The 23,774-nt window shown below is 45.0% G+C and overlaps 1 protein-coding gene across 3 annotated transcripts in view; it reads right to left on the minus strand.

Moving 5' to 3' along the window:
- LOC141107587 (N-acetyllactosaminide alpha-1,3-galactosyltransferase-like) overlaps nt 1–23,395 on the minus strand; it is a 96,541-nt gene extending 73,146 nt beyond the window's left edge. For 2 of the 3 annotated variants that reach the window (XR_012235932.1, XM_073598430.1), the window contains exons 1-2: nt 23,347–23,395; nt 23,102–23,227 (exon numbers count right to left, since the gene is read on the minus strand). Coding sequence is in view for 2 of the 3 variants with exons in the window: in XM_073598430.1 (XP_073454531.1) it covers nt 23,102–23,185 (84 nt within the window). In the remaining variant the exon portion in view is untranslated. Of the gene's footprint in view, nt 1–23,101; nt 23,228–23,303; nt 23,324–23,346 lie in introns of those variants that run through there. The other variant, XM_073598431.1, reaches the window with a different exon arrangement.
- Between the last annotated feature and the right edge of the window lie 379 nt (nt 23,396–23,774).

A 23,774-nucleotide genomic window follows, 5' to 3' on the forward strand; every position in this document is an offset into this window, starting at 1 on the left:
AAAAGGACCTGGGGGTCCTAGTAGATGATAGGCTCAGCAATGGCATGCAATGCCAAGCTGCTGCTAACAAAGCAAACAGAATATTGGCATGCATTAAAAGGGGGATCAACGCAGGAGATAAAACGATAATTCTCCCACTCTACAAGGCTCTGGTCCGGCCGCACCTGGAGTATGCTGTCCAGTTCTGGGCACCAGTCCTCAGGAAGGATGCACTGGAAATGGAGCGAGTACAAAGAAGGGCAACAAAGCTAATAAAGGGTCTGGAGGATCTTAGTTATGAGGAAAGGTTGCGAGCACTGAACTTATTCTCTCTGGAGAAGAGACGCTTGAGAGGGGATATGATTTCAATTTACAAATACCGTACTGGTGACCCCACAATAGGGATAAAACTTTTTCGCAGAAGAGAATTTAATAAGACTCGTGGCCACTCATTACAATTAGAAGAAAAGAGGTTTAACCTTAAACTACGTAGAGGGTTATTTACTGTAAGAGCGGCAAGGATGTGGAATTCCCTTCCACAGGCGGTGGTCTCAGCGAGGAGCATTGATAGCTTCAAGAAACTATTAGATAATCACCTGAATGACCGCAACATACAGGGATATACAATGTAATACTGACACATAATCACACACATAGGTTGGACTTGATGGACTTGTGTCTTTTTTCAACCTCACCTACTATGTAACTATGTACCTATGTAACATGAAAGTGAATATTTTTAAACCTAAAAAATTTGACGTCCTGATATATTGAATAGCAAAATGCGCATTGAATAAACAATGTATTGTAACATACACCAGTGAGTGGTAAATAATAGTCCATAAGTGAGTGAATATATATTGTGATGAATATATTGTGAATGAATGGTTATCTTCGGACGTATGTGAACTCCACCACCACAATCAACAGGGATGTGCCCTTACCAGAACGCCATCATCCCCCATCACAGAGGATCAGGGAAAGCGTGTGTTGTACCCTACACCAGCTCCACGGGACAGCACCCAGACTCCAGATGGTGGAAGCTCACTTCACAATGGCTCAATGCAGCAGACAAAGTCGTGGTGCATGGAAGAAAATAAATGCTCCAATAGTGTAAAACCAACGACTATTTATTAGTAAAAAGAAGTAATACACTTACAAAATAGTAGATATAAAAGACTCAGAAAGTCTGTTGCGCCGGCTGGAGCATAAACAGACAGCCCATTCCTACTGGATACACGAGTGGAGTACGAGGTGACGTCAGCGTGTCGCTCCACCCTACGCGTTTCGTAATAACTTACATCGACGATCTTACATCAAACTAATCTAATAGATCACTCTGTACACGGGCCTCTATACATTCTTATTACAGATCACTATGTATACTGGCCTCTATACATTCTTATTACAGATCACTCTGTATACTAGCTCCTATATAACCTTCTAATAGATCACTCTGTACACGGGCCTCTATACATTCTTATTACAGATCACTATGTATACTGGCCTCTATACATTCTTATTACAGATCATTCTGTATACTAGCTCCTATATAACCTTCTAATAGATCACTCTGTACACGGGCCTCTATACATTCTTATTACAGATCACTATGTATACTGGCCTCTATACATTCTTATTACAGATCATTCTGTATCTTTCTAACAGAGCAATCTACTAACAATATGCACTACAAAAACGGGGCACCTAGGGCACATATCCCACAAATCTTGCCTGGTGCTCCAAGTGTTGAGTCCACTGATGCCCGTATTTCTGCTGCAGTTCTGGGGCTGATCAACGTTTTGCTTCCAAGAAACCCGGCCTTCTGTGTAGACATGGGGATGGTGGCCCTAAACAGGGCACAGACTATCATTCCCCTTCTCCTCACCACTGCCACCCCCACAAAGAAGTGTGGACAAGGAGAGCTGGAGGAAGCCATGCCACCAGAGTGATTGACAGGCCACTGTACATATGTGAGTGCGTATCTGAGTTTGTGCTTGTGTGTGTATGTATAGATATACGTGTGTGTATAGGTATGTGTGTATGTATGTGAATATGTATGTGTTACTGTGATAGAATTCCTTTGAGGACACAGGCTAATGTGATTGGTGCTCCTTATGGATTGCGTGCATGCTACTGTCATATAAATATGTATGATAAATGCTACTTTTCATAAACCAATGAATTAGAATTGAATATTTCTTTACTCCCCTTCATTTTTAATGTATTTTCAGATAAACAGCCCAGATACATTCTAATTAAGTGTGTGTGTGTGTGTGTGTGTGTGTGTGTGTGTGTGTGTATTTGAAGTGTCTCATAGAGGTTGAAATGAATCTTTGGGGTGCTGTGCACTGGACTGTATATACTTATGACTCCTACAGACTTTACATTGCATGCTCCTTACCCCCTATACTCTGTACATAACACACTCCTGACGTCTGCACTCTCTACAGAACACACTTCTGACCTCTGCACATTACACACTCCTGACCACTGCACTCTATACATAACGCACTCCCGACCCCTAGACGATGTACATAATACACTCCTGACCCCTGCACTCTGTACATAACGCACTCCTGACCCCTGCACTCTGTACACAACACACTCCTGACCCCTGCACTCTGTACATAATGCACTGCTGACCGCTGCACTCTATACATAACGCACTCCTGACCCCTGCACTCTCTAAATACCTCACTCTTGACCCATGCACTCTGTACATAACACACTCCTGAACCCTGCACTCTGTACATAACTCACTTCTGACCTTTGCCCTTTGTACAGCACACAATCCTGACACCTGTGCATTACACACAACTGACAACTTCACTCTGTACATAGCTCACTCCTAACCCCTGAAATCTGTACATAACTCACTCCTGACCCCTGAACTCTCTACATAACACACCCCTGCACTCTGTACACATCGCACTCCTGACCCCTGCACTTTGTACACAATGCACTCCTGACCCCTAGACTCTGTACATAACACACTCCTGACCCTGCACTCTGTACATAATGCACTGCTGACCCCTGCACTCTATACGTAACCCACTCCTGACCCCTGCACTTTCTACATAACTCACTCTTGACCCATGCACTCTGTACATAACACACTTCTGCTTACTGCACGCTGTATATAACACACTCCTGAACCCTGAACTCTGTACATAATGCACTGCTGACCCCTGCACTCTATACATAACACACTCCTGACCCCTGCACTCTGTACATAACTCACTTCTGACCTTTGCCCTTTGTACAGAACACACTCCTGACACCTGTGCATTACACACAACTGACCCCTGCACTCTGTACATAACTCACTCCTGACCCCTGCAATCTCTACATAACACGCCCCTGACCTCTGCACTCTGTACATAAATCAATCCTGACCCCTGCACTCTGTACATAACACACCCCTGACACCTGCACTCTGTACCCATTGAACTCCTGACCCCTGCACTCTGTACACAACGCACTCCTGACCCCTAGACTCTGTACATAAAACACTTCTGACCCCTGCACTCTGTACACAATACACTCCTGACCCCTGCACTCTATACATTACCCACTCTTGACCCATGCACTCTGTACTTAACACACTTCTGACCCCATTTAATCTGTACATAACATACTCCTGATTCCTGTACATAACACACTCCTCCTGACCCCTACACTCTCTACATAACTCACGCTTGACCCATGCACTTTGTACATAACACACTCCTGACCCCTGCACTCTGTACATAACACACTTCTGACCCCTGTAATCTGTACATAACACGCTCCTGACTCCTGTAGATAACATAGTCCTCCTGACCCCTGCACTCTGTATATAACACACTCCTGATCCCTGCACTCTCTACATAACTCACTCTTGACCCATGTACTCTGTACATAACACACTTCTGACCCCTACACTCTGTACACAACACACTCCTGACGCCTGCACTCTGTACACAACACACTCCTGACCCCTGCACTCTGTACACAACACGCTCCTGACCCCTGCACTCTATACATAAGGCATTCTTGACCCATGCACTCTGTACATGACACAATTCTGACCCCTGTAATCTGTACACAACACACTCCTGACCCCTGCACTCTGTACACAACGCTCTTCTGACCCCTGCAATCTATACATAACGCATTCCTGACCCCTCTAGACTCTGTACATATTGCACGCCTGACCCCTGCACTCTGTGTATAACACACTCCTGACCCCTGAACTCTCTACATAACTCACCCTTGACCCATGCACTCTGTACATAACACACTTCTGACCCCTGCACTCAGTACATAACACACTCCTGACCCCTGCACTCTATACACACCACACTCCTGACCCCTGCACTCAGTGCAGGGGTCAGGAGTATGTTATGTACAGAGTGCAGGGGTCAAGCGTGAGTTATGTAGAGTGTAGGGGTCAGGAGGAGTGTGTTATGTACAGATTACATGGGGTCAGGAGTGAGTTGTGTAAAGAGTGCAGGGGTCAGGGGTGTGTTATGAAGAGAGTGCAGGGTCAGGAGTGTGTAATGCACAGGTGTCAGGAGTGTGTTCTGTACAAAGGGCAGGGGTCAGATGTAAGTTTTATGTACAGAGTGCAGGGTTCAGGAGTGTGTTATATACAGAGTACAGGGAGCAGAAGTGTGTTATGTACAGAGTACATGGGTCAAGAGTGAGTTATGTAGATAGTGCAGGGGTCAGGAGTATGTTATGTACAATCTACATAACTCACTCTTGACCCATGTACTCTGTACATAACACACTTCTGCTCCCTGTACTCTGTATATAACACACTCCTGAACCCTGCACTCTGTACATAACTTACTTCTGACCCCTGCCCTTTGTACAGAACACACTCCTGACACCTGTGCATTACACACTCCTGACCCCTGCACTCTGTACATAACTCACTCCTGACCCTGCACTCTCTTCATAACACACCCCTGCACTCTTTACATAACTCACTCCTGACCCCATGTAATCTGTACATAACACACTCCTGATTCCTGTACATAACACACTCCTCCTGACCCCTGCACTCTGTACATAACACACTCCTGACCCCTACACTCTACATAACTCACGCTTGACCCATGCACTTTGTACATAACACACTCCTGACCCCTGCACTCTGTACACAACATACTCCTGACCCCTGCACTCTATACATAACGCACTCTTGACCCATGCACTCTGTACATAACACACTTCTGACACCTGTAATCTGTACATAACACGCTCCTCACTCCTGTAGATAACATAGTCCTCCTGACCCCTGAACTCTGTATATAACGCACTCTTGACCCATACACTATGTACATAACACACTTCTGACCCCTGTAATCTTTACAGAACACGCTCCTGACCCATGCACTCTGTACACAACACACTCCTCAGCCCTGCACTCTATACATAACGCACTCCTGACCTCTAGGCTCTATACATATTGCACTCCTGACCCCTGCACTCTGTACATAAAGCACTCCTGACCCCTGCACTCTGTACACAACACACTCCTGACCCCTGCACTCTATACATAACGCACTCTTGACCCATGCACTCTGTACATAACACACTTCTGACCCCTATGCTCTGTACACAACACACTCCTGACCCCTGCACTCTATACATAACGCACTCTTGACCAATGCACTCTGTACATAACACACTTCTGACCCCTGTAATCTGTACATAACACACTTCTGACCCCTGCACTCTGTACACAACACACTCCTGACTAGGGATGAGCCGAACACCCCCCTGTTCGGTTCGCACCAGAACATGCGAACAGGAAAAAAGTTCGTTCGAACATGCGAACACCGTTAAAGTCTATGGGACACGAACATGAATAATCAAAAGTGCTAATTTTAAAGGCTTATATGCAAGTTATTGTCATAAAAAGTGTTTGGGGACCTGGGTCCTGCCCCAGGGGACATGGATCAATGCAAAAAAAAGTTTTAAAAACGGCCGTTTTTTCAGGAGCAGTGATTTTAATAATGCTTAAAGTCAAACAATAAAAGTGTAATATCCCTTTAAATTTCGTACCCGGGGGGTGTCTATAGTATGCCTGTAAAGGGGCGCATGTTTCCTGTGTTTAGAACAGTCTGACAGCAAAATGACATTTTGAAGGAAAAAACTCATTTAAAACTACCCGCGGCTATTGCATTGCCGACAATACACATAGAAGTTCATTGATAAAAACGGCATGGGAATTCCCCAAAGGGGAACCCCGAACCAAAATTAAAAAAAAAATATGACGTGGGAGTCCTCCTAAATTCCATACCAGGCCCTTCAGGTCTGGTATGGATATTAAGGGGAACCCCGGCCAAAATTAAAAAAAAAAATGACGTGGGGTTCCCCCTAAATTCCATACCAGACCCTTCAGGTCTGGTATGGATTTTAAGGGGAACCCCGCGCCAAAAAAAAAAAACGGCGTGGGGTCCCCCCAAAAATCCATACCAGACCCTTATCCGAGCACGCAACCTGGCAGGCCGCAGGAAAAGAGGGGGGGACGAGAGTGCGGCCCCCCCTCCCTCCTGAACCGTACCAGGCCACATGCCCTCAACATTGGGAGGGTGCTTTGGGGTAGCCCCCCAAAACACCTTGTCCCCATGTTGATGAGGACAAGGGCCTCATCCCCACAACCCTGGCCGGTGGTTGTGGGGGTCCGCGGGCGGGGGGCTTATCGGAATCTGGAAGCCCCCTTTAACAAGGTGACCCCCAGATCCCGGCCCCCCCCTGTGTGAAATGGTAAGGGGGTACATAAGTACCCCTACCATTTCACGAAAAAAGTGTCAAAAATGTTAAAAATGACAAGAGACAGTTTTTGACAATTCCTTTATTTAAATGCTTCTTCTTTCTTCTATCTTCCTTCATCTTCTGGTTCTTCTGGTTCTTCTGGCTCTTCTGGTTCTTCCTCCGGCGTTCTCGTCCAGCATCTCCTCCGCGGCGTCTTCTATCTTCTTCTCCTCGGGCCGCTCCGCACCCATGGCATAGGGGGGAGGCTCCCGCTCTTCTCTTTTTCTTTTCTTCTCTTCTGTTCTTCTTCATTTTCTTCTCCGGGCCGCTCCGCAATCCATGCTGGCATGGAGGGAGGCTCCCGTTGTGTGACGGCGCTCCTCGTCTGACAGTTCTTAAATAACCGGGTGGGCGGGGCCACCCGGTGAACCCCGCCCCCCTCTGACGCACGGTGACTTGACGGGACTTCCCTGTGACGTCACGGGGAATGCCACAGGGAAGTCCCGTCAAGTCACCGTGCGTCAGAGGGGGGCGGGGTTCACCGGGTGGCCCCGCCCACCCGGTTATTTAAGAACTGTCAGACGAGGAGCGCCGTCACACAGCGGGAGCCTCCCTCCATGCCAGCATGGATTGCGGAGCGGCCCGGAGAAGAAAATGAAGAAGAACAGAAGAGAAGAAAAGAAGAAGAGAAGAGCGGGAGCCTCCCCCCTATGCCATGGGTGCGGAGCGGCCCGAGGAGAAGAAGATAGAAGACGCCGCGGAGGAGATGCTGGACGAGAACGCCGGAGGAAGAACCAGAAGAGCCAGAAGAACCAGAAGAACCAGAAGATGAAGGAAGATAGAAGAAAGAAGAAGCATTTAAATAAAGGAATTGTCAAAAACTGTCTCTTGTCATTTTTAACATTTTTGACACTTTTTTCGTGAAATGGTAGGGGTACTTATGTACCCCCTTACCATTTCACACAGGGGGGGGGCCGGGATCTGGGGGTCACCTTGTTAAAGGGGGCTTCCAGATTCCGATAAGCCCCCCGCCCGCAGACCCCCACAACCACTGGCCAGGGTTGTGGGGATGAGGCCCTTGTCCTCATCAACATGGGGACAAGGTGTTTTGGGGGGCTACCCCAAAGCACCCTCCCAATGTTGAGGGCATGTGGCCTGGTACGGTTCAGGAGGGAGGGGGGGGCGCACTCTCGCCCCCCCCTCTTTTCCTGCGGCCTGCCAGGTTGCGTGCTCGGATAAGGGTCTGGTATGGATTTTTGGGGGGACCCCACGCCGTTTTTTTTTTTTTTTTGGCGCGGGGTTCCCCTTAAAATCCATACCAGACCTGAAGGGCCTGGTATGAAATTTAGGGGGACTCCCACGTCATTTTTTTTTTTTTAATTTTGGTTCGGGGTTCCCCTTTGGGGAATTCCCATGCCGTTTTTATCAATGAACTTCTATGTGTATTGTCGGCAATGCAATAGCCGCGGGTAGTTTTAAATGAGTTTTTTCCTTCAAAATGTCATTTTGCTGTCAGACTGTTCTAAACACAGGAAACATGCGCCCCTTTACAGACACACTATAGACACCCCCCAGGTACGAAATTTAAAGGGATATTACACTTTTGTTGATTGACTTTAAGCATTATTAAAATCACTGCTCCTGAAAAAACGGCCGTTTTTAAAACTTTTTTTTGCATTGATCCATGTCCCCTGGGGCAGGACCCAGGTCCCCAAACACTTTTTATGACAATAACTTGCATATTAGCCTTTAAAATTAGCACTTTTGATTTCTCCCATAGACTTTTAAAGGGTGTTCCGCGGCATTCGAATTGGCCGCGAACACCCCAAATTGTTCGCTGTTCGGTGAACTTGCGAACAGCCAATGTTCGAGTCGAACATGAGTTCGACTCGAACTCGAAGCTCATCCCTACTCCTGACCCCTGCACTCTGTACATAATGCACTCTTGACCCCTGCACTCTATACATAACGCACTCCTGACCTCTAGACTCTGTACATATTGCACGCCTGACCCCTGCACTCTGTATATAAGACACTCCTGACCCCTGCACTCTATACATAACCCACTCTTGACCCATGCACTCTGTAAACAACTCACTTCTGACCCCTGCACTCTCTACATAACACACTCCTGACCTTTGCACTCTATACACACCACACTTCTGACCCCTGCACTCTGTACATAACACTCTCCTGACCCCTGCACTCTGTACATAACACACTCCTGACCCCTGCACTATCTACATAACTCACTCTTGACCCATGTACTCTGTACATAACACACTTCTGCTCCCTGTACTCTGTATATAACACACTCCTGAACCCTGCACTCTGTACATAACTTACATCTGACCCCTGCCCTTTGTAGAGAACACACTCCTGACACCTGTGCATTACACACTCCTGACCCTTGCACTCTGTACGTAACTCACTCCTAACCCCTGCACTCTATACATAACGCACTCTTGACCCATGCACTCTGTACATAACACACTTCTGGCCCCATGTAATCTGTACATAACACACTCCTGATTCCTGTACATAACACACTCCTGACCCCTCCACTCTGTACATAACACACTCCTGACCCCTGCACTCTATACATAACGCACTCCTGACCCCTCCACTCTGTACACAACACACTCCTCAGCCCTGCACTCTATACATAACGCACTCCTGACCTCTAGGCTCTATACATATTGCACTCCTGACCCCTGCACTCTGTAAATAATGCACTTCTGACCCCTGTAATCTGTACATAACACGCTCCTGACTCCTGTAGATAACTTAGTCCTCCTGACCCCTGCACTCTGTATAACACACTCCTGATCCCTGCACTCTCTACATAACTAACTCTTGACCCCTGCACTCTGTACACAACACACGCCTGACCCCTGCACTCTGTACATAATGCACTCCTGACCCCTGCACTCAATACATAACGCACTCCTGACCTCTAGACTCTGTACATATTGCACGCCTGACCCCTGCACTCTGTATATAACACACTCCTGACCCCTGCACTCTCTACATAAAACACTCCTAACCCCTGCACTCTGTACATAACTAACTCTTGACCCCTGCACTCTGTACACAACACACTCCTGACCCCTGCACTCTGTACACAACACACTCCTGACCCCTGCACTCTGTACACAACACACTCCTGACCCCTGCACTCTGTACACAACACACTCCTTTCCCCTGCACTCTATACATAACTAACTCTTGACCCATGCACTCTGTACATAACACACTTCTGACCCCTACACTCTGTACATAACATACTCCTGACCCCTGCACTCTGTACACAACACACTTCTGACCCCTTCACTCTATACATAACGCACTCTTGATCCGTGCACTCTCTACATAACTAACTCTTGACCCATGCACTCTGTACATAACACACTTCTGACCCCTACACTCTGTACATAACACACTCCTGACCCCTGCACTCTGTACACAACACACTCCTGACCTGTAGATAACTTAGTCCTCCTGACCCCTGCACTCTGTATATAACACACTCCTGATCCGTGCACTCTCTACATAACTAACTCTTGACCCATGCACTCTGTACATAACACACTTCTGACCCCTACACTCTGTACACAACACACTCCTGACCCCTGCACTCTGTACACAACACACTCCTGACCTCTGCACTCTTTACATAATGCACTCCTGACCTCTAGACTCTGTACATATTGCACGCCTGACCCCTGCACTCTGTATATAACACACTCCTGACCCCTGCACTATCTACATAACTCACTCTTGACCCATGTACTCTGTACATAACACACTTCTGCTCCCTGTACTCTGTATATAACACACTCCTGAACCCTGCACTCTGTACATAACTTACTTCTGACCCCTGCCCTTTGTACAGAACACACTCCTGACACCTGTGCATTACACACTCCTGACCCCTGTACTCTGTACATAATTCACTCCTGACCCCTGCACTCTCTGCATAACACACCCCTGACCCCTGCACTCTGTACATAACTCACTCCTGACCCTTGCACTCTCTACATAACACACTCCTGACCCCTGCACTCTGTACACAACGCACTCCTGACCCCTGCACTCTGTACACAACGCACTCCTGACCCCTGCACTCTGTACACAACACACTCCTGACCCCTGAACTCTGTACACAACACACTCCTGACCCCTGAACTCTGTACACAATACACTCCTGACCCCTGAACTCTGTACATAACACACTCCTGACCCCTGCATTCTATACATAACCCACTCTTGACCCATGCACTCTGTACATAACACACTTCTGACCCCATGTAATCTGTACATAACACACTCCTCCTGACCCCTGCACTCTGTACATAACGCACTCTTGACCCATACTCTCTACATAGCTCACGCTTGACCCATGCACTTTGTACATTACACACTCCTGACCCCTGCACTCTATACATAACGCACTCTTGACCCATACACTCTGTACATAACACACTTCTGACCCCTGTAATCTGTACATAACACGCTCCTGACTCCTGTAGATAACATAGTCCTCCTGACCCTTGCACACTGTATATAACACACTCCTGATCCCTGCACTCTCTACATAACTCACTCTTGACCCCTGCACTCTGTACATAACACACTCCTGACCCCTGCACTCTGTACACAACACACTCCTGACCCCTGCACTCTGTACACAACACACTCCTGACCCCTGCACTCTGTACACAACACACTTCTGACCATTGCACTTTCTATACAATACACTCCTGACTAAACTTATGACCAAGGTGTTTATTGTTTCATACAGTATCTCACAAAAGTGAGTACACCCCATCACATTTTTGTAAATATTTTATTATATCTTTTCATGTGACAACACTGACGAAATAACACTTTGCTACAATGTCAAGTAGTGAGTGGGCAATTTGTATAACAGTGTAAATTGTCTGTCCCGCCCGTGCTGTCTCCAGAGATTTGCCCCAATATGCTGCATCCAAGAGTGTGTGGCCCGCGCTGCCTGTGAAACTGTTTCACAGGCAGCAGATCGTGAGAATTGCCAGAGCTGTTGAGTGTATGAACTGTCAGATAATGACACTGCATGCAGGGAGAGACATCAGCTGTCATAAGTCAGTGGTGATGTCGGGCGTGGGCGGGACCGAATGGCCATCAAACACCAGCCAATGGAATGTGGTCTGGGCAGGCCACTACATTTATGTGGCCCCGCCCCCTCTCTGAAGCAGCTCAATCATTGGCTGGTGTTTATAGCGCTTGGTCCCGCCCACCCCCAACATCGCGGCTGAGTTGTAAGTCATCACAACTCAGCCGCAGTGTCGGGGTGGGCGGGACCAAGCGCCAACACAGCCAATGATTGGGCTGCTTCAGAGAGGGGGTGGGGCCAGAGAAATGTAGCGGCCCTCCCAGACCCATCCTATTGGCTGGTGTTTGGTAACTGTTTAGTCCCGCCCACCACCGACATTACCGCTGACTTTTAACAGCTGGTCTCTCTCCCTGCATGCAGTGTCATTATCTGACAGTTTCATACACTGAACTGCTCTGGCAATTCTCACGATCTCCTGAATGTGAAACTCCCCCTCTCCTCTATCTGTGTCACCCAATGCTGCCTATCAGTGTCAACCAATGCTGCCTATCAGTGCCAACCAGTACTGCCTATCCATGCCAGTGCTGCTTATCAGTGCCAACCAATTCTGCCTATCAGTGCCAACCAGTGCTGCCTATCAGTGAAAACCAGTGCTCCCTAACAGTGCCAACCAATGCTGCCTATCAGTGCCAGAGCTGCTTATCAGTGCCAACCAATGCTGCCTATCAGTGCCAACCAATGCTGTCAATCAGTGCCAACCAATGCTGTCAATCAGTGCCAACCAATGTTGCCTATCAGTGCAGCATATCAGTGCCCATCAGTGCTGCCAATCAGTGCTGCCAATCAGTGTCCATCAGTGCTGCATATCAGTGCCCATCAGTGCTGCATATCAGTTGCAATCAGTGCTAACAAGTTAGTGCCACCTATCAGTGCCCACCAGTGCTGCCTATCAGTGCAGCCTATCAGTGCCCATCAGTGTCCATCAGTGCTTCCAATCAGTGCTGCATAATAGTGCCAATCAGTGTCAATCAGTGCTGCCAATTAGTGCTGCAAATCAGAGCCTATCAGTGCCCATAAGTGCTACCAATTAGAGCCCATAAGTGATGCATATCAGTGCCCATCAGTGCCGCCTATCAGTGCCAGTGCTGACAATCAGTGCCCATCAGTGCCACCCATCGGTGCCACCTATCAGTGCCAACCAGTGCTGCTATCAGTGCCACCTAACAGTGCACATCAGTGCTACCAATTAGTGCCCATCAGTGCTGCCTATCGGTGCCCATCAGAGCTGCCTTATCAGGGATGGTGGAAACCCCTCTACAGATACAGATGTTCCTTAGTCCAGCTCTCCCGTAGGGATTGTGTTGTGCGCAATTTGGTTTGCACCATTTATTATGTTCTTGTTTTGTATAATCATATTCAATTATTTTGTAAATGTTTTATTTATTTATTATGGTTTTATTGTATATAAGTTGTTGTTTGTAACATTTTTCCATAAACAAAATTAACCCCTCTACAGATAATTGCAATACAAATTACCTTCAAGTTCAACAACTTTTTAGTTGGGAGGTTCCCACCATTGTAGCACTTTGGAATTTTTAATTTTTTAGAGTGTTACATTTAGTTGTATATGTTTTAGTTACGGTTATAATGAGAATTATTCCACTTGAAGTTAATTTTCCACCACCCCTGCTAAGTCCATGTCTTTTTGGACCTTGCTTTGTGCACTGGTGCGCAGTCATGTTGGAACAGGAAGGGGTCAAGCCCAACCCTTGAAAAACATCCCCACACCATAATCCCCCTCTACCAAATTATTTGGACCAGTGCACAAAGCAAGGTCCATAAAGACATGGATGAGCGAGTTTGGGGTGGAGGAACTTGACTGACCTGCACAGAGTCCTGACCTCAACCCAATAGAATACCTTTGGGATGAATTCGAGTGGAGACTGTGAGCCTGGCCTTCTCATCCAACATCAGTGCCTGACCTCACAAATGCCCTTCTGGAAGAATGGTCGAACATTCCCATAGACACACTTCTAAACCTTGTTCCCAGAAGAGTTGAAGCTATATATACATACATACATACATACATACATACATACATACATACATACATACATACATATACACACGTATGTGTGCTTGAGCTTTCGGGTGCACACCCTAATGCAATAGGCTGCGCACCCCTATGGGAGCAGGTGTGTTAAATGAGGTGTTATCGCTCTCACTCTCTCACACTGGTCACTGGAAGTTCAACATGGCACCTTATGGCAAAGAACTCTCTGAGGATATGAAAAAAATAATTGCTGCTCTACATAAAGATGGCCTAGGCTACAAGAAATTTGCCAAGATGCTGAAACTGAGCTGCAGCACAGAGGAAGGAGCACAGGGGGCACCTTCGAACAGCAGCATTGTCAGTCTGGGAGTGTTAAGGAGTTGTAAAGTCTTGAGGTTATTCACCTTAATGCATTCTATACATTAAGGGGAAAAACCTTCTGTGCTGCAGCTGCCCCCCCAGAGCCTCCCTTTTCCTTACCTGAACTCGATCATTCCAGCGACGGGAACAAGCCCAGCAGCTCCAGCCGCTGTCTCTGGTCTTCATTGGATAGATTGATAGCAGCAGGAGCCATTGGCTCCCGCCACTGTCAATCAAGTCCAGTGACACGGGAGCCGGGGGGGGGGCGAGTCCTGCTGTGTCAATGGACGCAGTAGCAGGACCCGTGAGCGAGCCCGCATGGGTGCCCTCATAGAATGCAGCTCTCCGTGGGGGCACTCGATGAAAAAGAGGAGCCAGTAGCGCCCAAAAAAGACCCCAAAAAAGGATGATCAGGGCCACTCTGTGCAAAACCCTTGCACAAAACAGGTAAGTATAACTTGTTTGTGTATTAAAAAAAACAAAAACAAACCTTTACAATCACTTTAAAGATAATAGCATCTTTAAATACACTAACAACGTGAATCCACACTCCAGCTAATAAGCAGTTGCAGCAAACATTTCTTTTTCTTTTGGGATAAAGGTTTTATATAAATAAATAAAAGCCGATCATTGCAAACACTCCTGCAAGTATTAAATGGTTTGACTCATCCCTGTAACTGCTACATCTGGAAGACAGCTTGTTCTTTTGAAAAATATTCACTGGCAGGAGTGTTTGCAATCATCAGCTTTAATTAATCTGAGCTTTTATTCATTTATTAACCACTTCTGGACTGCTGCACGCCGATATACATCCTTACTTTGAAGAGGGATATCGTTGTTATGGCAGCAGCTAGCTGCCATAACCCCGGTATCCTCTTGTTCGGCTGGCAGTCCGGTTTCTGATAATAGTGGTCTCTGCAGTGGATTCACCGCGAGATCATTTTTATCGGAGGTGGGAGAGGGCCTCCCCCTCCCGCCGCGCTCCATGTTTACATGCCTTGTAATAGGAATAAAAGTGACACCATTTTTTTTTAGCAAAAAATATCTGTTTTTAACTTGTAAACAACAAATCTCAAAAAGAGGCTTGGTCCGTGGTTAAACTGGAGTCACTGGCAGGAGCACGAGATGAAAATAGAAAGAAATAAAGCATAAAGAAGAAAACTAAAATAGCCATCACATCTAAGAATTGGTAAGCTGCAATATAATAAATGTTTACTTTTGGGTTTATTACTGTTTTAACTCATTATTATCTTACAAAGGAGGAAGCTAAAGAACTAAAGAACTGAAATGATTTAACCCCTTTTCTTTTTTACCATCTCTTTTTTTGAACATTGTTATCTTTCTTTTAAAATTTACTACATCTAAATCAAAATAAATTAATATCTAAGAAGAAAAACAATATGACAAAGCATAATATGCTCAGCCATCCATTTTATTACACTGGTGACAAATTCTTATGCCTTGTACACACGACCGGTTTTGCTTTCGTCAGTTTTTCAGATGGAATTCCACTCAAGCTGTCTTGCATACACACGATCACACCAAATTCCGACTGTCCAGAACGATGTGACATACACCACGTACGATGGGACTAGAAAAAGGAAGTGCAATAGCGAGCGTGCCACCCTTTGGGCTCCTTTTTGCTAATCTCGTGTTTATCTTGTGTTAGTAGAAGTTTGGTGAGAGACGATTCGTGCTTTTCAGCTTTCGTGCTTTTCAGTCCGTTACTGCTCTTCAGTTTGTGCTAGTGGGTTTGTATCTGCTTTTCAGAGCGTGTAGATAGTTTGTATCTGTTTTTCCAGTGCGTTCTTGTCCGCTCGTTTCTGATTTTCAGCTCGCTCTTCACAGGCCTTGCTGTTCTTCAGTACGTTCTGTTCATTCGTTCTGAGCAGCTGACCGTTTTGAAGCCATGTTGCGGGTACGTACTCATCGTAGAGTTTGTGCTGTGTGGGGGCTTGGTGTTGGGGTTAATACTTTGACTCAACCCCAGTCCATAAACAGGGTGGGGAGGAGTTCATGGACCAAGAATTGTTTACTCCAGCGTGACCAATTCTCTCATATGCCTTTGCTTCCTGAGATCCAGGAGAATAATCCTGATGATTTCAGGAATTTTCTCAGGATGACAGACCCTGTTTTTCACCGTCTGTTGACTTTGCTGTCCCCTTATATTATGAAGCAGGACACCTGCATGCAGCAAGCCATCGCTCTGGAGCAGAGGCTAGTCACCACGTTGCGGTACTTGGCATCTGGGAGAAGCCTTCAGGACCTCAAGTTCTCTACAGGCATCTCCCCCCAGGCTCTGGGGATCATTATTTCAGAGACCTGTTCTGCTATCATTCAGGTCCTGCAGAAGGACTATATTAGGGTAAGTTTTCTCCTTTAACATCACATTCTATGTATTTAATGTTTGCTAATGTATTGCATTTTTTTAAATCATTCCCTAATTACCATGATTGTAATATGCTGTGAATGTCCTCATTATCCTCATGCATGCTGTAATATTTTAATGCTCTTTTTTGTCCTTCATGCATATTTGCCTTCACTAACCTCCCCAGCATGCTATCATGGGCCCATATACACCTGTAGCCTAGTCACTTAACAATGTATTTTGTCAGCTCCATTGTAGTGTTTTACCCAAAACACCCCCTAAAATGTGTGCAAATGTTACTGTTGTCCTTAAATTCTGGCAAAGTGCCAGAGGCTTTTTTTTGGGGTCCCAAACTCAGCTCGAACCCTCTATTCCCCCCCCCCCCCCAAATTTTTTTTTTTACAACGGGCCATGAGAGGGGGTGAGGAATCTAATAAGTGGGCCTTATATTTTTGGCTTAAAATACTCCTTAAAATAAATGTTATACTGATCTTGGCCAATAATGTTTGTGTCTAATCTGCTTGCAATGTTATGTGCAAAAGTATTAATATATATTTTTCCTTTTTGACTCTACAGTTTCCTTCAACGCCACAGGAATTGCAGACTGTGGCCTCCCATTTTGCCGACCGTTGGGACTTTCCCAACTGGGGAGGGGCTATAGATGGGAAGCACATCCACATCATGCCACCACCCCATTCGGGGTCTTACTATTATAAGTATAAGGGGTTTAATAGTATAGTGTTAATGGCGGTGGTGTCGGCACAATATAATTTCCTCTATGTGGATGTGGGGAAGAATACGAATTTTACCAACGGCTCCAGACTGGTGGCCTGGGATTGCCATCTGATGCGGACAACGTTGAAGGACTCCCGTTCGTCTTTCTTGATGATGAAGCATTCGGTCCGGGCGAGCACCTGATGAGGCCATTCCCCAGAGGACCCTCACCCCAGAGAGTAGGGTTTTTAACTACCGGCTGGCCAGAGCCAGAAGAGTCATTGAGAATGCCTTCGGGATAATGGCCAGCTGGTTCAGCCTGTTTCTGACAGCCATACACATGGCGGAATACAAACTCAACCACATCATTTTATCCTGCTGCATATTGCACAATTTTTTAAGAAAAAACGCCCACAATTATATTGCCTCAGTTGGGCCTGAGGCCGGACTTCCTTCAAATCCTCTGACGGGCCTGGATACTGGCCATCCTGGCTTAGCACCCCAAAGCTCCCGTGAAGTTTGAGATAAATATGTCAATCATTTTACGGGTAGGGGGGCCATTGCAATGCCAGACAATGTCTAAATATTTTTTTCAGAATAAAAAAATATCTGATAAAATCTTGCATTTTCTTTATTGCTTGTGTTTCTTTTTGGCTGTCTCCTAGGTTCTCCTAGTGCACTTGTAGTGCCAAGTGGATTTCCCTTTAGTAAATAAGCCCCATTGTCACTGTGAACACCAAATTACTTTAAAAAATAGGTTTTGGGCATTGAAATAAGAAGCCACACATTGTTGATTATCAAACTTTTTACTCTGTGCACATTCACATGTGCGTTAAAAAAACTTTCAGAAAAATAATATATTTTTTTCTCAATTATTTTTAGATTTTTTTTTTAGAAACAGGCATGTTTCAAAACATAACATACACAACTCTGGAACTTACAAAGTTCAACGTATAAAAACTGAAGGCAATATAAGACATTATAGTGTCAAAAATGTCTTGATAGTGCCTTCATCAGATGGGGTGATGTTACCCCTGTAAAAGCCAAATTTTGAAGATGCACACAAATTGGGAGTCAAAATGGGTATTTCCCTCCTGATCCCATTCCTAATGTCAACATGTGCTATCTCCCATCATGGGGGATCAATGGACGTGTTTTGGGGGTGCAACCCCTTCCTTTCACCTACTAGAGTTACGAGGAAGGGGTTGCACCCACAAAATGGGTACATTGAGATCTCCTAAAGGCAGATAGCACATATTGACACACTGTGTGCATCTTCAAAATTTGGCTTTTAAAATGTACAAAAAAACAATTGGTTTAGTCCAACAAATGTGAAAATGGATGGGATTTGAAAGAAATTTAGATTCTCCCCCAACACATCAATCATGTTCTTCATTTGTTGTTCCATAACATTCAGTTTCTTCCTTATAATGTTGATTTCACAATTTCACACCATGATGTTGTGGATGAGCCTTTGGGTACTGTCACTTGTGAAATGTTCAGATTTCTGTTCCGCAACCAGCACATCACCTAAAAATTGGATTAAAAACATGTCTTATAAATATGCAGGTATACATATATTACCTGAAGCTGGGGTGTCAGACAGTCACCTGTTTTGGTGACAATCTCGCCCACTTCCTCCACCTTTCCTTCCTCCAGATCCTCGGGGTGTGGTCCTGGGCTGAGTTCCCCATCTTGGTGATGTATGGGGTTCCTGGTATCCTCTGAGTGGTGTCCTCTGAGTCTTTTCTCCCCTATGAGAATGAAAAAAAAGTTATACTTAGCACACAGATATTTGAGTCCAGAAATAGGAATATGAAACATTGCTGGGAAGTGGGGTACAATTGTCTGTTTTGGGCAGAGTTCCAAGCTGAAGACATTATTTTTTACCTTACCAAAGCTGGAATACTTACCTTTTTGTGACAATTTTCACACATGGAGACACCCCAAGTATCCACTGGAGCACCTGTGTGGGACACCCTAAAAAGTTTGTTCTTGTGTACCACACTAGTGCTCCTGAGTCCAGATGTGTAAAAAGCTGCTGAGTGTCCTCTTCTTTACATTACACTGAATCAAGCTTGCATTTCATTCTAATTACAAACACATCTAGACCGCAATGTCCTAAAATTAATTTGATACAAATTGGCATGACCAAATGTATTGAACCTGTATCTGCCCAAAACATACATATTTAATGAGTGAACAATGTTTCCTATGACCGATTACTGTGCCCACGAATATGAAAGTCGCCATTTTAAACTGTACAACAGTAAAGAAAAGCACATGGCGCAGCATGCAAGTAATAATAAGAATAGGAACACAACAATTACTTACTTTTTAGAAGCACTCTCTTTATTCTTCTATACTGATCTGGCTCCCTCAGTTTAAGGTCTGACCAGCGTTTCCTTAATTGTTCCTTGGAGCATCATACCCCAAAATTCTGCCGCAGACTCTTCACAACTTTAGTCACGATCTTGGCCTTTCGCAAATTAGGGTTGGTGTATGGTCCATGCTTTCCATCATAGTCATCCCTCCTCAATATGTCCACCATCTCAACAAAGGCCATATTGGAGGCCTTAAATCTCCTCCTTTGGGATCGGGTCATTTCTGTCTCCGGGCTTTCCTCCTCCTCATTAGTGGAATTACCACACACCTGCTGTGTCTCCACCATGTTGCTCCTACTGTGCGCTGAAGAGAGAAGGGGGAATATTCTAGAAAGAACGTCAGTGGCGGGTGACGCGGAGTTTCACGCATGCGCAGTGTATATCAAGGTAACACGCATGTGTCGTACGTACGATCTGTATGTGGAGGAAGGACGAATGGAAGTGGCAAGCATCCTAAACGAAGGTAAAATTTGAACTTGGCCCATCACAGTGGCCTATACTGCTTCAAGATTGAGGCCTATATTGGGATTAGATAATGAGAGTTTAGGCTGACATTAGTGTTTTTGTCTTGTGTATTGTCTTACAGCAAAGATGAATCACTTTAAGGACCCAGAATTCATGGCCAGTTTCATAGACAGATACAGGGAGATGAGAAATTTGTGGGAGGTGAAAAACACCTTATATTATAATAAACAAACTAGGAGGTCAAGGCTGGAGAAACTTCTGGAATTTGTGAAGACTCAGGTCCCCGATGCAATTCAATGGATCTTGAGGAACATGTATAAGAAGGAGCATAATAAGATCCAGAAATCACTCAAATCAGGAGCATCAGCAGCGCAAGTGTATGTACCTAGGCTGTGGTACTTCAACAAACTGCGGTTTCTGGATGACCAGACTGAAGCCAGGGAATCACTTTCTACCCTTCCCTGCAGCCTTCTCTTCACCCTTCCCTCAACCCCAGCAGAGGCTAACGAGGAACAACCTGGGCCTTCCATCCTGGAAGAAGTGGATGCACCCAGCTGGAGCCAGGTATATTATTTTTATACATATTTATTGTCCTAATCTTAATGATGTTAACTAGATGTTATAATTGATAATTAATGTTTTTAAACAAAGTGATTTACATATGAATAGACAGTAGTGGCCAAAAATGTTTGGGACAAGAATGAAAAATGCTGGGGTCAGAATGATAGTCTTTTCTATTTATTAACATTCAATTTGCAAGTCATGAGCTAAAAATTGTGTGTGATTGATGAAGCAAAAACTAAAACTATGTCCCTTTTTTAAACACAGGATGAGCTCAGCCAGGAGGAGGGTCTGGAAAGTGGCAGGCAGGAGGAGGCCCTACCCAGTGACAGCCAGGAGGTGGCCATGCCCAGTGTCAGCCAGGAGGTGGCTGGTCCCAGTAGGAGCCTCACCCAATCCCAAGTACCTCCCCTCCGCCTTCAAACAAAAAGGCCAGGAAGGGGACGGTCATGGAGGAAGCAGCACTGGGCCTCATTAGGAAGCAACTGATGTCCTCAGAAGCTAACCTGATGCTGAAGAGGCCTATGGCTGCTATCTAGCCACTAGATTGTTGAAATTGGAGGAGGGTCAAAGCTTCCTCTGTGAGGCAATTACTGTTGAGGCCCTTCGGAAGGGGTTGAGGGGTCAGCTGACAGAGAACAGCCATGTATATGAGCTCACCCATCCTCCTCCTCCTCCTGCCACAAGTCCACCACCAGAGCCAAAACCTCCAAGGAAGGCTGCAGGGAAGCGTGGAGGGAAGGCTGCAGTGAAGAGAAGAAAGTGATGACCTGGGTTCAGTCTGGTCTGACAGAAGACGCAGGCTGGTGTAGTACCACAGCCTGGGGACATATATTTCATCTGCTGCTGATCCTCATCTCTGGGAGTCCTGGACCAGATTGGGCTCAAAATTATATGGACTCCTCAAGATAACAATTATTTTTTAAACAAACTTGATGTCTGCCCTGGGGGCCAAAAGGCTTCGCAAATTCCAAAAGTTTCTCCAGCGTTGCCTTCCTCTTTATTTTGTTACCCAGAATAAATGGATAATTTATTTTCAGAAAATACTTGCCTATGTGTTTTTCTACAAATAGGACAGTTTGTTTGTGAGTAGGCAGGTACATTTCAAAAAGTCAATGTCAAATTAAAAAGGGACACCAACCAGCCTCCTTGAGGTTACAAAATACAAGATAATAATGTAATTGTGGTAACTTGACACACCAAAAAAAAAAAAAGGAGATCACTAGAAAATAATTTTGCAATAATAAAAAAAGAGATCTTGATGAAATATGAAAAAAAATTTTTTTAAAAAGATGACTAAAAAAAAGAATTCAAAATATTATTCTGGAGATCTGGCTTTAAAATAATAAAAGATTATTCATGAGATCACGAGAAATAATAAAGTAATACATTTGTGAGAACTCTGTGTGAATATCAGCAGCAAAACTTCATTCTTCTAGCATTATAAAGCACAAAATAATGCACCGCATTAAAAGATCACAGAATTTGAGGAATTGCTATCTCCATTATGAACGCTAGTTTTACCAGACCGAGCGCTTCCGTCTCGTACTTACTTCAGAGCATGCGTCGTTTTTGGTACGTCGGAACAGCATACAGACGAGTGGTTTTACCGATGGTAATTAGTTCCGTTGGAAAAATTTAAAACATGTTCTATATCTAAGTCCGTCTGAATTTTCCACGGAAAAAGTCCGATGGGGCATACACACAATCGGAATATACGATGAAAAGCTCCCATCGGAATTTTTCTGTCGGAAATTGCGCTCGTGTGTACGCGGCATTACAGTCTGCCGTGTCACCTCCCGTCTGCCTCTGAAAACACATCTGTTGCTTCCCTTCTGTATTACCATTTCTAAGGATCCTAAAAAAAAAAAATCGTAACCCACCTCCCCTTTCACAAACAGGCCCGTGAGATTCCCCCCTGGCCAGAGAATCTCGAAAATCTGGAAAACACTAAAACGCTCCAAGCACAGTCTATTAAATGAAAGTGAAGTACACCCTTGCAAATACTACGTCTTGTCCTTCAGACTTGTTCCAAGGATCTCTCTGATCCTTCCCACCCACGTACAAAAAATGTTAACTATGACTTTTTCTTTTTTTACCACTTCTCTAAATTATTTTCTCCACTAACAAGAAATAGTATTTGTAGAGGAATCTACGGGAAAAGAACAAGCAGACAGTTAACTTTTAATATACTGTTAGGGAAGAAGTATGATTGATTGTAAGCTCTAACAAGCAGGGCCCTCTGATTCCTCCTGTATTGATTTGTATTGTAAGTGTACTGTCTGCCCTCATGTTGTAAAGCGCTGTGCAAACTGTTGGCACTATATAAATCCTGAATAATAATAATAATAATAATGATTGCTACTCACCATCCTTGTCATTCGAGCAGTTGACTTCATCCATAAGGCACGATCTAAACTGCTCAAAGCTCTGGGAGGAGTGTGGTGTCTCATGTTGTAGATGTTCACTCACATAAATGATGTGTTAAAGGAATCCTGTAAGGGATAATATATGAGAGTTGCCATTACGGACTTTTGTAAAGTACCCTCATCCTGTTCCCATCTTTACTACCTTAAAAGTCACAGACTTGGAACAAAGCATGTTCAGACCTTACCTCAGAACTTTGGAGAGATATCTTTCAGCACAAAGCATTTAAGCAAAGGATGCACCCCTCCCATTTACCTTGTTACGTTGAAGAATTAATATGCAGAATATGATTGGATAAATCCACAAGCACCTTCCCTGTTTTGTTTTTTTTTTTTTTTTTTTTTTTTTTTTTACCACTGCTACAAAAAAGGGCAATACATTTTATAATTCGGAGGTGGAAAAAAAGTTTAATGTTGTGTGACGCTTTTAATAGTTGAAGGTGAAAAGTCCAAATCCTCCCTTTGCTCTCACACTGCAACTGTTAAATGCGTCTTTAGTTGACTAGAAAAGTAATTTCACTTCCCAGATCCTCCATTCCTGCACGTTCCTTTGTGCTGCTAGATCCATTCCCACAGCCTCTTCTCCCCAATACTCTGGTGGTCACATGCCCTCTGA

The sequence above is a fragment of the Aquarana catesbeiana genome, linkage group LG09, assembly GCF_042186555.1.
Source record: "Aquarana catesbeiana isolate 2022-GZ linkage group LG09, ASM4218655v1, whole genome shotgun sequence".
In the NCBI taxonomy this organism is placed as follows: Eukaryota; Metazoa; Chordata; class Amphibia; order Anura; family Ranidae; genus Aquarana; species Aquarana catesbeiana.